Here is a 15899-nt window from a genome sequence, read left to right on the forward strand (position 1 = left end):
TCGCGGAGTCTTTTGTGTTGGTGTGGCCTCGCTGGGGGACCCGGCCTACCTGCCTGCTGTGGCCCACCCCGCCGATCTGGGGTGGCCCCCTCGGAGCTCGTGGCCCTGATTGCCTGCCCTCTACGACGTTGCTGGTTCGATTGTGGGACCAGCGGCGATGGCCACGAAACAAGATGGGGATCGGTCAAAGACCAAGTCGACCCGACGTGGCACCGTCCATCCGGCCAACAGCATGGACCGCTATACCCTCCAGAGGGGATCTCCCGGCGGACCGCACAAGTCCCCTGAGGGCCCCTCTGATGCCCCGGACTTGCCCACGGATCTGACTCTCCACGACGTCATGGGCGCCATTTCCGAGATGAAGGCCTCGGTGGGCCAGCGGTTCGTCACCCTGGCACAGAAGATCGATGCGGTCCTTGTAGACGTTGGCCTGGTGAGGGCCGATCTTTCCAAGACCAACGATCGAGTTGACTCTTTGGCCCACACCGCATCGGGCCTTACGACTGAGGTGGCGGCACTACAACTGGAGGTACGCCGGCTAAGTCAGGCGAGCGCACTTATGGATCAGCGCCTCGAGGATTCCGAGAGTCGGGCCCGGGGGAATAACGTCCGCATCATCGGAGTGCCCGAGGGACGGGAGGAAGCGGCGGCGGATCTATTTGTGGAGGACCTGATTGCTACCCATCTCCAGCCTCGGGGCCTGAGTAAATTTTTTACTGTGGAGAGGGCCCACAGGGTTCCCGGGGGAAGGCCGAAGGTCGGAGCCCCTCCGCGACCTCTCATTGCCCGGATTTTTAACTTTCGGGACAGAGACGCTATCCTGCAAGCTTCCAGACTACATGGGCCGGTTAAGTTGGACAATATGGAGGTGAACTTTTACCCTGACTTCACCCAGGCGGTCCAGAAGCAAAGACTGAGCTTCCTCGGCGTTAAACGCCGACTCCGGGACCTGAACTTAAAGTACGCCATGCTCTTCTCGGCCAAGCTGCGAGTGGAGGTGGATGGTCGCACGCACTTTTTTGATCGTCCCGAAGCGGCAGGGGACTGGCTGGACACTCTGAGATGGCGGGGGGGGGGGGCGGCGGGAGGAGGCGGCCCACTGGATCGGAACTGAGGGGTCACTACTGGGCCTCACTCAGGACGAATACGATGCTACTTTCGATCCAGCGTCTGTCTTTGTACATTCCCCTCCCATGGAGGTTGTGTGGGGTCTAGAAGGGGTACTCTTTCCTCCTCTGGGGGTCTAGCTAGTTTCTTTTATAGGGGCGACAGGCACACTGCAAGTTGGGGGGGCTGTCCGGGCTCATGCAGGGGTGCAGGGTGGGGGGAGTTTGGTTGGTATGGGTGGGTTGGGGTGGGGTGTTGTTCGTTTCCACCACAAGGCAAACGTATCTTTGTGTTATCTCTACAGTGCTCGCTGGGGGACGAGTGATGACTTCTGTTTATGATGGGGGGTAGGGGACTGAGTTTGTTGTCCTGGAATGTTAATGGACTGGGGGACAGGATAAAACGAGGTGTGGTCCTGCAGTTCTTGAAGCGAATTTCGCCCGATATAGTTTTTCTGCAGGAGACGCACCTCATTGGCAATTCCTTTTGCGCTATGAATCGACGGGGCTACCGCCTTGTGGCCCATGCGGGCTTCACGTCCGGTTCAAGGGGTGTGGGCATTATGGTTAAAAACTCGCTCCCGTTGGAGATTGATGAGGTGCTCCATGACGATAGGGGACGTTACACGGTTTTGGTGGGCAGACTGGAGGGCAGAGCGATCGTTTTTGTGTCAGTATATGTCCCACCGGGGCTGCAGACGACCACCTTTGCGGACCCGGGGCACCTCCTCCTTGGCCTTCCGGAGGGGATTCTAGTGGGGGGGGGGGATTTTAATGCTGTTGTTTCCGGAACTGTGGATCGTCACCCCCCTAGGGATCTCCCCCGGGCCCAAGAGTGGTTATCTGGCCTCTTGGATACCCTGGGGCTGGTGGATTGTTGGCGTCTAAAACATCCCACGCAGCTACAGTACACCTTCCATTCAGGGGCCCATGGTAGTCTCTCACGGCTAGATTATGTCCTGGTCCCTGCGGCTTATGTAGGGAGGGTGGGAGAAGTGCGCCATTTGGCACGGGGTATTTCGGACCACTCTCCGCTCTTGTTGCACTTTGATGTTTTGCCGAGGGGAGAGGGTAGAGTGGCCCCGATCAATCCCTGGTACCTGCGTGACCCCACCATTCGCGCAGAACTGATTAAATCCCTTAAGCGCTATTTTGACGAGAATGTGGGGTCTGTGTCTTCGGCGGTCTCACTGTGGGAGGCGTTTAAGACAGTACTCCGAGGAGAAGCCCTGTCCCTTATTTCCCACTCCCGGAGGCGCGAGCGGGAGGAGGTGACCCGTGTTGAAGCTGAGATAACCGAGTTGGAGGGGGATCTAGAACGTGGGGTGACGGAGGATAAATTACATGTTCTCCAACTCAAGCAAGCGGCCTATAAGGCCCTCGTCACGGAGGCGGCCAGGGGCCTCAGTAGGGAGCAACAGGGGAGACTGTATGATGTGGGTGATAAGGCTGGTAAATTGATTGTGTGGCTGGATAAAAAAGAGAGAGCGAGTCGTGTTGTCCCGTTGATTGAGACAATGAATGGTGTATGTGTCACTGAACCGGAGGAAATTGTCTCCTGCTTCGCGGACTATTTCCGTGGGGTATATTCTCCAGTGTCTTCCCGCTCTGAAGAGGATTCCCATGCCCTGCTCAGAGACATCGCGCTGCCTTCCCTTTCTGAGGAGGACAGAATGTTGTTGGACGCCGCTCCAACCTCCGAAGAAATTGCCCTCGCCATACGCTCGGTCGCTTCCGGCAAGGCCATGGGTCCTAATGGTCTTCCCATCGAGTTGTATAAGCTGCGACCGGATACGCTGGCGCCGCATCTCCGTGCTATGTTCCTTGCGGCCCACTCGGTGGGTTCCCTCCCGCTAGACCAGCGTCTGGCTACCATCGTGGTTATCCACAAGGAGGGGAGGCCTCGGGACCGGGTCACATCCTATCGACCCATTTCGTTATTGAATGCGGAGCCCAAAATTCTCGCCAAGGTTCTGGCCAATCGGCTGGTCGGCGTGGTGTGTGACTTGGTCCACCAGGACCAGTCCGGCTTTATCCCCCATCGTAACACAGCGCTTAACCTGCGGCGTTTGCATGGGGTGCTCGCACGTGTCCCGTTCATGCGGGAGCCGGCCATCTTGGCATCCTTGGACGCCACTATGGCGTTTGACACACTTGAATGGCCATATATTTGGGCGACGCTCGCGACATTTGGGTTTGGCCCAGGGTTTATCAGCTGGGTTAAATTGTTGTACTCTGGCCCACTGGCGCAGGTGGTTGTGAACGGTAGAGTGTCGGCTCCGTTTGAGTTGGGCAGGGGCACGCGGCAGGGCTGCCCGTTATCGCCGCTTCTTTTTGCGCTTGCCTTGGAGCCCCTGGCGGAGTGGCTGCGGTGGGAACCTTCTATTCGTGGTCTCCGCTGGACCCCCGAGTATGAGGACCGCGTGTCTCTATATGCTGACGATATTCTCCTGTACCTGGCTTCCCCACGTAAATCACTGATAGTCCTGGTTGATGTATTGCACTCATTTGGTCGTAACTCCGGCCTCGTCATCAACTGGGCTAAATCGTGCGTGTATGTTCTCTCTGGGGAGGCTCCTATCCTTCCGCGGGGCTGTCCTATCCAGATCGCCCCGCAGGGATTTAGGTACCTGGGTATCTTCATCACCCTAGACGCGGAGGCCCGGTATGATCGAAACCTGCTGCCCCCCCTCCAGCGCCTGAAGGAGGATGTTGTGCGTTGGCGGCGTTTGCCGCTCTCGCCGCTCGGCCGGGCGGCATTGTTTAAGATGATGTCGCTGCCGCGTTTCCTGTACGCTCTGCAGAATACAATGGACCTCGTCCCGGCGCGCTACTTCCGCGAGGTGGAGAGCTTGCAACGCCGCCTGTTCTGGGACGGGAGACCGCGTATCGCCCTGGCGAAGCTGACGTTCCCGTGGTATGACGGGGGGATTGCCCTCCCGGATATTAAACGGTATTATTGGGCCTCCCAGCTGGCTGCGATTAATCACGGCCTATACGGGCCCGCCCTAAACCCGGCCTTTGAAATGGATAAGATGCTACTGCCGGGTGGTGACTATAATCGAGCGCTCTACTCCAGCTCGCTCGACGCACGTCTTACGGGCCCCACGCGTGTCATGGTAAGAGTGTGGCACGCGGCTAATGTAGCGATGGGGTGGAAGGATCGTTTGACCCGGGCGTCACCACTGTACGCATCTGAGCAGTTGGGCTCCCTGTGGACCTCGAAGGGCTTCGAGAAGTGGGACATGATAGGCATTAGCAGGGTGGGGGATCTCTGGACGAGGGGGGGATTCAAAACGTTCGGGATGCTGCAGACGGAATTCCAGTTGCAAGACAGGGAGTACTTTCGGTATATGCAGATCCGTCATGCACTATGCTCCGCCTTCCCGGACGTTGCCTCCATCCCGGAGTACTCCCCTCTGGAAGATAGAGTGCTGGATGGACATGTTCCGGAAAGCACGATCTCGTTAATCTATAAAAAACTGATCAATGACCGCGTGGGATTGCTGCTCGATCTTCGCGAGGCTTGGGTTGCCGATGGATTGGAGCTGGACGACGAGGACTGGGTCTCTGCGGTGGCCTCCCCGAAAGAGGTGGCCATACCGGCCCGCCTTCGCTTCGTCCAGCTCAATATACTCCATAGAGTCTACATAACGGGGCCAAGGCTATTGCGAATGGGCTATGCTGTGGACGGGTTGTGTAAGCGTGAGTGTGGTTCTTTGGGGACCTTTCTTCATATTTTGTGGGAATGCCCAGAGGTGGAGCGATTCTGGCGTGGTGTGCATGAGGTCCTGCGGGTGGTTACGCGTGTGCCGCTGCTGCCCGAAGCGAGGAGATGCCTGTTGAACGTGTGGGAACCAACCGACTATTCGGCGCCACAGACGTGGTGGGTGACTCTGGGATATATGGTGGCCAAGCGCGATATTGCTCAACTGTGGGGTTCCCAGAGGCCCCCGACTGTTTCGGCCTGGAAGGGAAATATGGACTGGTGCATGTTTCGGGAAAAGGTGGTGTATGTAGCGAGAGGTAAGCCTGGGACATGGGTGAAAGTGTGGGGCCCCTGGAACGCCTACCGTGGTGGAATCTGCGCCCCGCCGTTATTGCCCGATCCATCGCCTGCCCCGTCCCCTTAGCCGGTTTAGCTCTCCGGTACCGGGCACTGAGTCCACCCAGTCCCTGTTCTGACCTTCTCCCCCCCCTTGATACTCCTATGGTTTGGTAGGGTCCCCCTTCTAGGGGAGCACATGCTGCTGTTTTCAATCGTGGGTTGCCTTGTGGTTGGATTTTGTTTGTTGTTATTTATGTTTAAAAGAAACCGTCATGTGGGGTCTGTATGGTGTGGCCATCAACGCGGCTGACTCCTGTATGTTTCCCTTTGCCGCTGCCTGCGCTCTACTGTGTGTATCTTATGCTCCTCTTGTTTGCTAGCAGCCGGCCTGAAGGTTGTAGGCCCATCTTTGTATATTCTTTGCATTTTGTAATAAACGGTTTCAACAAAAAAAAAAAAAAAGAAAACATTCAATGAAATAAAAGTTAAGTGCTGATTTTGCTGGACCTCTCTGCAGCTTTTGACACCATACCCCATGACCGGCTTCTGCAGAGACTTCAGGAGTGCGGCCTTGGGGGCATGGTACTCAAGTGGTTCTCCTCCTTTCTGGAGGACAGGCATCAAGTGATTTGGTCTCTGCCTTTTGCTGTCCCCTTTCCCCCCATGAAGGTGGGTGTTCCTCAGGGCTCGATTTTGAGCCCAACGCTTTTTAATTTATATATGGCCCCCCTTGCTCCCTTGGCTGAGTCATACGGCGCAACAATTATTTCGTACGCAGATGATAACTCAACTCTTGTTTACATGTGACAAGAGTGAGGACTTTAGGGGTGAGGAGATTAACAAGTGCTTGACAGGGTTATCACCTGTTTAAGGTTGAACCAATTAAAGTGCAACCCTGAGAAATCTGAGATAATCTTCTTTGGTTCTGCATCCTGTGACGTATGGCGTCAATGGTGGCCTCCAGACATGTCACCCCCTGCAACAGCTGTAAATACAGTAAGAACCTGGGGGTCAAGCTTGATGACACTCTATCCATGAAAGCTCAGATTCAGACAGTTGCCGGATTCTGCATTGGCCTCCTAAGAGTGCTAAAGAATTTTCTCCGCTTACTATCGATCACTCACAGGAAGATGGTAGTCCAGGGTTTCATTGTCTCCAGGTTGGATTACATGAACAGCTTGTACCTAGGCCTCCTGGAATACTTACTGACTAGGCTTCTGGTAATACAGTATGCGGCGGCCAGGGTGATTCTCATGTTGGGACACAGACCGTGGGTCTCTACTCACATAAAAGCATTGCCCTGGATTCCTATTCGAAAGAGAATTTGTTTTAAAGCGTTGGTCTTGGCTTTTAAAGCTCTACATGATACTGGCGCCCTCTATATCAGAAAGAGAGTTCAGGACTATATTCCTGGTAGAATCTTGAGGTCTTCCTTTCAGCAGAAGGCAGTCACTCCCAAGTTCTCCCGCTCCCGTATAGGCGGCCGCTCCTTCCAAGTTCAGGCTGCTCGCCTTTGGAACTGTCTTCCTAGGTCACTCAGATTTGCTTACGTTTTGGAAGCAGCTGAAAAACTGGCTATTTCAGCAATAGCCCCCTCTCGCCTTTAGTAACAGTGACAGCTCTGCCCCGAGGTCTTTTAGCTCCGGGACACTCTTCCTGAGTAGCTGCACGCTCTATAAGTACCAATTTAACATAACATAACAAAGGATAATTTATAGTTAGAAATACTTTATTCTTTATGTACAACCCCAAGTTGAAAAATACTCAAACATTAAAAATTATAACGTTATAATTATAGTTTCAATTTATAATTTACGCTTCACATTTAAATTACTATAAGTCTCACACTCCCAAACACAGTCGTGTCACCTCACTCGCCACACTACGTGAACTGCAACCTAAGCCTTTTCCATGCACTAGTTACACCCTTATGTACTGCATTACTTATGCCATGTGAAATCATAACATTCATAACAAGACTTATAACATCTCAAGCGGCAAAATTTGCCACAACACAATGCATGGGCGAGTGGCGAGCTTTACTTAATGTTGCCTGGTTAGCGAGCTGAAAAGAGAGTGTAACGAGGTGCACTACTTCTAATACTTTGAAGGTGGTGGAGAAACTGTAAATAAAAACTATAACCATAGAATTTTTTACGTTTGTTTAGTTTAAGTTTGGTTTGTATAGGGGGAAAAAGTTTTCCTAAACATAACTAAGCTTTAACCTTTTTTTTTCTTCATTATATACGTGCGTGTGAGTGGGAAAAAAAAAAAATATATATATATATTACCTACTGGCGGTCGCCAGTAGGTAGTTATAGTTAGGACCACGTTTCCATAGGAAAACCTCAACATTCTATTTTGAATAACTTTGGCGCCGGTCGACGAATCCTCGCGAATTTCTCAAAATAGGTGGGGCGCTACGCTCCGCTCCTACCCTGAAAGTCTCGGGGGGATCCGTCAAGCGGGGGCTGAGATAAAAGGGGGGTCCCAAAACGCGTTTTTCCCATGCATTTTTCCATAGGACCTTTAGAACGAGCTACAGCCCGAACGGCTGAACAGAATTACTCAAAATTTGGCAGAGAGGTAGTCCCTAGGTCAAGGAAGTGCCTTTTGTAGGTTTGGTGTAAATCTGTTCAGTAGATTCTGAGAAAATAGCCTTTAAATCAATATATATATCTGAGCCCGCTTACGGTACGCTTACCGTACGCTTACGGTAAGCGTACGGTGGCGTGCGCGAGCGCGATTCTGATTGGCTCTTAGATCTTAGTAAACATTCGAATCGGCCGAAACCAGGAAGCGGCGGCCGCCATTTTGTGTATTTCACTCTGAAAAAAAAGAGTGAAAACAAGGAAAGGGGGCAATGAGGAGAGTTACAGACCCCCTAACATTTGTAAGGGGGTCAAAGAAGGACAGAAAAGTACAAAAAAAACATTTATTGATTTTAAAAAAAATCACGGGGTACGCGTACGGTAAGCTTACGGTAAGCGTACGGTAGAAAAAAAAAAAAAAAAAAATGAAAATCAGATTTAAGTGTTTAGATATTAGGGGGCTCTAAAAAGAGCCGTTGTGTTTATGAAATGATTTTTTAGTGGTACCTACAAGTAAGTACCGATGCAGAGTCTAAGGTTCAAGAGGAAGACTCTGTTCCCTTCATCATTGAAGTGCACACCATCTCCTCTATAAATGTCTTGCATGTCATAACGCAAGTTGTTGTGGTAAATGGCACCCATACCATAGTCACGGAGGAAAGCAGAAACAGATTTGTTGACGTGCTTTCTTGCTTTGTCATCGCACCGCGTGCCCACCGTGCGTGCACGGCACTAACTGCGTAAAGTGGGCGCGCGGTGCGCGAAGCGCACCGTGCGCGCACGGAACAAACTGCGTTAAGTGGGCGCGCACGCCATGAATGGCGTAAAGTAACTTAGCATTTAAAAAACCGTACAAATTCACTGAAAAAACCATAGGTTTCACACACGTTATAGTTAGGAATTAGCATTTAAAAAACCTTGCAAATTCACTGAAAAAACCATAGGTTTCACACATGTTATAGTTAGCGGAAATTTTACTGATAAAAAACCAATGAAATTCCCCCGTTATAGTTAGTGCAGGCAACTATAACTCACGCGACCGCAATCTTCTGCTGATGACATATGTGTCTTTATGAAAAAAATATATTTGTAATATATGTATAGCTAAAAATGTATGGAAGAAGACATGGGCAAATAAGTGTCTAAATACAGTATTAGCATCAGCAGAGGATTGCGGTCGCGTGAGTTATAGTTGCCTGCACTAACTATAACGGGGGAATTTCATTGGTTTTTTATCAGTAAAATTTCCGCTAACTATAACATGTGTGAAACCTATGGTTTTTTCAGTGAATATATATATATATATATATATATATATAAAATACTGATTGAGCCTCTGTACATCTGTAGTTCAGGTTAGGTCAGAGTTTACACTGAAAAGTCATTTTTTGTTATTAACTTTGGTACCGTTTATCGAATCTGCACGAAACTTTAATTTAAAAAATAAAAAAAGTACACCCACTAAGTTTCTGCAGATTGTTCAAGCAGAGGTCATTAAAAATAGGGCTGTTTTGTCATGCTGTTTCCACAAAGATTATTTGCTTGAAAAACTGCAGTATGTAATTGAATCAAATTTGGCATGAAGGTAGAACTTTACTCAATGGAGCGTGTTACTTAGTTAGGTGCAAATCCATTCAGTAGTTTTCAAGAAATTAGTGTTTGAAAAGGGGCTGGGTTGTGCATGAAGAGGCCAAATTTCATGGAATTATGTAAAGCCAAATTTGCAGAGCTCTGCAGATCCAAAAAGTAAAAAAACAAAATGTTTTAAGTATTTGCACTTGATTGGCTGAGGACATTTTTTGTCCTGTTGTCATCCATTTAATCCACAAATGTGCAAGCACATAAGGCGGCAGGATGAGCGCACTCATTTCCACATGGGGACCCCCTGTGAGCCTTTGAGGGTTAACTATAACAACAAATTCTTTTCGGATCCTCAAAACCTGAATGGAATCTTTTAAAAATCAAGGCCAGGCTGTATTCCTGGTAATGCAACCAACCCCGCTGCTCAGACTTGGTGGTAGTTTTCTGCCTGCGGAGGGTGGGATGCATGGTGTGGTCCGAGGTCAGACTCTGAGGCCAAAGTTTGCTGCACACAGCTTTTGTCAGCAACCTGAAGGTTTGGCCCAGGGAACTCTTACATTTGGTATACGATCAGAAAACAGAAATGGAGTGAAAAAAATTATTACATTGAAGTTTTGCTTAGGATTGGTTATAATACCGTACTATGTGTTTACGAATACCTCTGTTATTCACTTAATAAAAGCTGTTAAAATACAATCATGGTTACAAATTAAAATAAAAGAAATTCACCAGTTATGTTTAGCTATGCTGTCCATCGCTTGCAAAAAAAGCCATTCAAATTGTAATTCCCACTGATTGATAGTGATATTGGAAATGTGATATGTAATCAAGTCAAGTCAAAGATAGCTTTATTCGATTTCATATTTAAAATCATAAAAGCACAAAAATTACATACAATTAAAACACAGTAATAAAAATCGAAATACATGAAGAATTTTAAGTACAACATAGTGGGAAAATCTAAATCCAGAAGTAGTCAGAAATTAGTTCATAGATGATCTACATCGAATTGCGAATTTTAAAAAATTTGATACAGCGTTAAAGTCATTTCATCTTCTAATAGAAGCATCTTCAAATAAGCAGGTCTACACTGTCTCAAACCCCAAGTCTTAAGGAGGGGGATCAAATATCTCTTTCTCCCCCATTCGTAAAATTTACAAAACAAGAGACAATGTATTGATGATTGTAAAGAAAGATCATCACATGGACAATTTGGAAGACTTAATGACCAATCATTACTATCTGGGAGAGTTAGCAACCTATGATAGGTACCAGTTCTCAGCCTAGCTAATAACATTCTACTATAGCTGGAATACTCAGAAGATAAATATGATTGTAGACCATGACCTTGCACAAATAACTGATGTTGTATTACGGATATCTTGGTCCTCTCCTCAAGCCACCGTTTATTCTCCAGGAAGGCAAGACAACTTATTTTAAAAGCCTTTCTGGAGATCGTGGATAGGGAGGAGGGAGTGTTATAGAAAATTGGATGTCCCATGTTGATAATGAATTCCTTAACATACGAAATCCATTGAATATTTTCCGTGCTCTCTAATTTTATACAATCTGATAAAATTGCCCTATTAAGGGCAGCTGCCTCAGAGGTCCATATCTTATGCCATAGTAAAAGTGGACTAATTTTTATTAAGTCAGATATATAAAATAAATCTAGTAATCTATGTAATCTTACCTGTAAGATTGTTTGACATTTGTAATTGCATATTTTACATTTGGAGTGAGGTCATGAGCACTGCATTTGGTGTATTGCCAGCTTTCGAATTCTGTTTTAATGTTGGTGAAAAATATGCTCTGGTTCTCTGGCTTAATGGTGCAGATCAACCAATGAGCCCGGAAAAAGTGCAGTGAGTCACTAGCACTAAACCGTGTAAAATTTATGTTTTACTAGATTTCATCAAGATCATGCAAGATCCAACCTAATTTGGAACTTCAAGACGCGAGAAGAACTACGAGATACCCTGGAAACTGAAATGCGAGCTTTTAACATTGATCGAGAACTCGGTAGCAACAGCGTCATCTCATGGAACCATCATGAATTTGAAGTATGTCACTTCTCTACCATAATCCTTTACTGAGGTGTCTGTTATTTGGCAGGTGTACCCCTCTCACATACTCCTATTTAAAGCTGCTTGAGCTGTACATCTAACTTTAGACCGACATGGTTTATGGTGTACTACAAGTGAAAGCAGGCATAAAATATAGAGGGGTTGAATGAAAGCAGGCATAAAATATAGAGGGGTTGAGTGGATGATGCTTGACGTGAGAGTGGACAAAATCCAGTGAAGAGGTGAATCAAGGACTAGAGGGGAAAGGAGTGTGCGAATAAAAGACGTGAGCAGGGCATAAGGGACACTGGAAGAGGGCTAGAGCAAAGAGGTATCCCAAGAGTTGAGGGGGTAGAGGAGACAGTGGACTTAAAGCAGTGAGTGGGGTGGAGAAGGTAATGGTTCCAGTGGAAAGTGGTCAGAAAACAGTGAGGAGGAGATCTGGATGGGGGGCTGAGCAAAAAACATTGACGTTCACGTCAAGGCTTCTTGGTCTCCAGGCCCTGTGCATCCTCCTTGTGTCGTATGCCAGGTGACGTATATGGGCCCTGAAGTGAAACCTCAGATTCCAGTGGGCCCAGCATCTGGGCTGCTTCCCTAATTTTATTCAGATCCCCAAGGAGACTGCTCAGGATCTTCAATGTTGGCAGACGAGCAACAACCTCACCTGCGGCAGACTACCCTCCGCCCCTCACCAAGAGTTCACATTGGTGACAGGTGTGTCACTGTTGGGCTGGAGGAGAGGGGGCACTGTTGGGTACATTGAATGTGAGGCGATGATTCAGGTATGTGGTTCAGACGTTGTGAAGGGCCTTGTATGCATGGATAAGGAGTTTGAAGGTTATTCTTCTGTTGACTGGGAGCCAGTTGAGGTTGCAGAGTTGTTGAGTGATGTGGCTGCAATGGGGGATGTTGAGGATTAGTTTTGCTGCAGCATTCTGGAGTCTTCAGAGGAGTTTCTGGGTGACGCCGGCATAGAGTGCGTTGCTGTAGTCGAGTCTGCTGCGTATGAGGGCATGAGTGACTGTCAAACATGGATTCAGTGGGGATCTATCTGAAGGTCTTTCGAAGATGGCGGATTGTGTTGAAGCAGGCCGAGGAGACGGTGTTGGTCTGGCGGTCCATTGTAAGCGAGGAGTCCAGTACGATGCTGAGGATTCGTGCGTGGTTCCTGAGTGAAGGGGGACTTCCTAGAGCAGAGGAAATGATGGAGGGTCCCCAGGCCATAGCTGCAGATCGACCAGGTTAGCATCAGAATACATTTTTCCAAAGTGTGCTTCCCAGTCCTCCCCAGTTATGTGGCAACTAACCACGGATCCACCTTGGTCTAGAGAGCGCATACACGAAAGGGCCTTCCAGAATGGCTTGCTATCCTTTGTATTGAAAGATATTGCCGGTGAATCCCATTCAAGTCTCCAGGGTGCATATGAGGATGGAATGGTCAACTGGGTTGAAGGTGGCTAAGAGGTCCAGCAATATCGGGCGGCAGGCGTCCTTTTCATCCGTGGTAAATAGGGCATAATCAAGAATGACTTGCAATGAATCAAACCTAGAACTCGTTCGACTAGTTAGTGGTTATCCTGGGACTTCTATTCTCTTGTGGATCTATGTGTGACACTCTTGTGTCTATGACAATGAATAGAAAATACTTAGAAGTTATGTCGTACTGAGTGGAAGTATGTCTGATCTGCTCTCCAAACATTAGAGGGCATTTACATCTTTCTTTTGTAGTCAGGAGTTTGGGTACATAGACAGGGATATTGGGCCTTTAAAATCCAAGTTTCCTGTTTAGAGCACTTAAGAACCAAAAGTCGAAAGCTACATGACTGTGCAGGCCGTATGTTGATATCACACTTGCTCTGCCATTGTCACAACTGGCTCGGGTGTGTTGAATGCCTAGACATGTGTGTTTGTGTGTCAGTGCCTCCTCCCTCTGTGTTGAATGGATGCTGCTTCTGAAAGTTCCGGAGCCACTTTGAGTTGAAATTGATAGTGTATATGTGATTCCAAGAATTGTGTATTCGATATGTCATGATTGAAAGCTAGTCCTTGTAGTTTTGTCCCTAGAGTGACTGGGGGAGCTTTTAGTCTCTTGAAGAGGTGCTTTTTGTCCCTTATTGAAGTTGAGATTTCTTATTCTTTATTGTTAACGGTCACCTTTCTTGCTTTATTTTTGTTCTTGTCCCGCCTCTGTGGTAGTGACCATTTATATTTTTTCTCAAAATCTGAGTAGTGCTTCCCCAAGACCTGGACAAATCTACCTTTAGTTGATAGCAGAATGAACCAAAAAGGTTGCCTCTAGGTAGTAACCTGGGATTGTGCTTTCCAATCCTGTGGGGATGGTAGCGTCTAAAGTAGAGTTTAGTTATTCCCCTTTCAAGAGATTACGGTCTCGGGGACTGACTATTTTTCCTATTAGATCCTGCACACTGATTTTCTACATAAAAATATTTGGTGTGTATCGCCTCGTTTTGTGATGCGCTTGCCTTTGACCATTGAGTGCCCCATTGGCTTACCATCACTGCTACAGCAAGGTAGAAGCAGGTAAGTAAATTGGCATAGAGTACTTTCAGACATGTACTGTCAAGGATTTTGGCCTTCGCGGTCTAAAGGGCGATCCTACACTACTCCCAAATGGCTTCTTGAGAAAATTACCCAGTAACCTCTTCTCTGACCAGGAGACTTTTGTCTCATACTGGACTGTTGGAAGGTTAGCACTGCTGGCCAATTTGTTTTAATTTGTTTTATTTGACTTTTTAACCTACTGTGATGCTAGATCATTTTAAATTTGTTTTACGTCCTTAGGGCTCTTCTTTAATTGGGAATTTTATTTTGCATCTGTTTTACTACCATCTGTCGCTTTTTCTTATCTTGACCTCTTACCTGGCTTTTCATCCGCGTTCCTCTCCCTGGTCCACTGCTGCGCGTAGGGGCAGTTTGAGTGGAGGGAGGGAAGGCGGACGTAACGTTCCTTGCTCGCACTCCACTTCCGGATTCTAGTTGGGGTGCTATGCCGGGCTCGGCCAGGCACTTCCGCCTCCTCCCTGATAAAGACGCAGTATGGCGCCGTTGCGCAGGGTACGTGCACAGGGGACGCACCGAAGGCAAGCCCGTCTGAGCCCTTCCGTGCCTGTCAGGGACGCAGAATATACTATACCAGTAAGCAATTACGAGCTATCAATTATGGTGGCTATCGGTGTGCCCAACTAGACCCAGCTATTCTCCCCAACAGGGTCACATTTTTGTGTCCTACCTGTGGTTGGAGATTGAGGCCCAAGACAGGATACAGTCTAGCCAGACTGTAACTGGAATCAGAAACACTCAGCCAAAAATATAATAAGTATAATGGAAAGGACAAGGTCTCTTTCGCCTTGATCAATGCACGCTCCCTCCCAAAGCATAATTACGAAATAGCAGAACTCTTAGATAACCATCATCTTGATCTTCTATTTATCACAGAAACATGGGCTGACCCCTCTACATGCCCAGATTTCTGTTTTGCCACTCTGGATGGCTTTGCTGCATACAGATGCGACAGAGTAAAGAAAAAAGGGGATGGTCTGGCTCTTATATACTGAAATGAATTCACAGTCAAGATAGAGACGATTCCCTCCATGGTGTGTGAGGCATTTAACTTTAATATAATGCTCACTAATCATCAATCTTTTAAGGAGATCCTCCTATATCGTCCACCAGGCCCCAGGGGAGATTTTCTATCAGCAATTGGAAACATTCTGGAACCCGTTGCAGGTGAATCTAATTGTACCATTCTTGGGGATTTTAATTTTCATTTGGAAGTCGCCGAAGGTCAGGATTCCATAACCCTTGCCTCCGAGTTAAAGGTGTTCGGGCTTTCCCAAAAAGTCACGAATCTTACGCACTCAGCTGGGTTACACTGTATGGTCTTTTCACAAACAACAAGCAGATCTCTATAAAAGAGATCCTCCCTCTGACGTGGTCAGATTATTTTGCAGTTTTATTTGATATTGGGATATTGGATTCTTCCTCCACACTCCCCTGCTCACCCCCCCCCCCCCTCAATAGTTTAAAGCGTGGAGTGGGGTAGATCAGGCCCTTCTTAAACAGTATCAAATTAACACTCAGCCAGAAGAGGCTACGGACCCAGAACTGACCACCACAAATTACACGGAATGGCTTCAAAATTCTTTTACTAATCTAGTACCGTTTAAAATGGTCTCAAAAAATAGGAAGGCTCCATGAGCCCCTTGGTTCACTGAGGCTGGTAAAACAATGCTGTAGGAAACAAGCAAGGCGTTGGTGCTTAGAGTATGACAACCAGGAGAAATCTCTCTGCAAGCTGGCACTGGCAAATTACAAACGTCTTTTACTTATAGAAAAAGGCAATTATTACACTAGGAAAATAGAAACTGCACAAGACTCAGCTAAACAGCTGTTTCAGGTAGTCTCTAAGTTGGCAGGGCCAGCGGATAACTTTGCTAACCTAGCATCCCAAGTACTCTGCGACTCGCTAGCCAGTGGCTTTCAG

At 47.7% G+C, this 15899-nt stretch overlaps 1 protein-coding gene across 5 annotated transcripts in view; it reads left to right on the plus strand.

Annotated features, from left to right (window-relative positions):
• DNAJC13 (DnaJ heat shock protein family (Hsp40) member C13) overlaps positions 1-15899 on the plus strand; it is a 1667846-nt gene that overhangs the window by 639977 nt on the left and 1011970 nt on the right. For all 5 annotated transcript variants that reach the window (XR_014970022.1, XM_085630673.1, XM_085630671.1 and 2 more), the window contains one exon: positions 11236-11389. Coding sequence is in view for 4 of the 5 variants with exons in the window: in XM_085630673.1 (XP_085486799.1) it covers positions 11236-11389 (154 nt within the window). In the remaining variant the exon portion in view is untranslated. The remainder of the gene's footprint in view (positions 1-11235; positions 11390-15899) is intronic.

This window comes from Triturus cristatus, chromosome 10 (assembly GCF_964204655.1).
Source record: "Triturus cristatus chromosome 10, aTriCri1.1, whole genome shotgun sequence".
Lineage (NCBI taxonomy): Eukaryota > Metazoa > Chordata > Amphibia > Caudata > Salamandridae > Triturus > Triturus cristatus.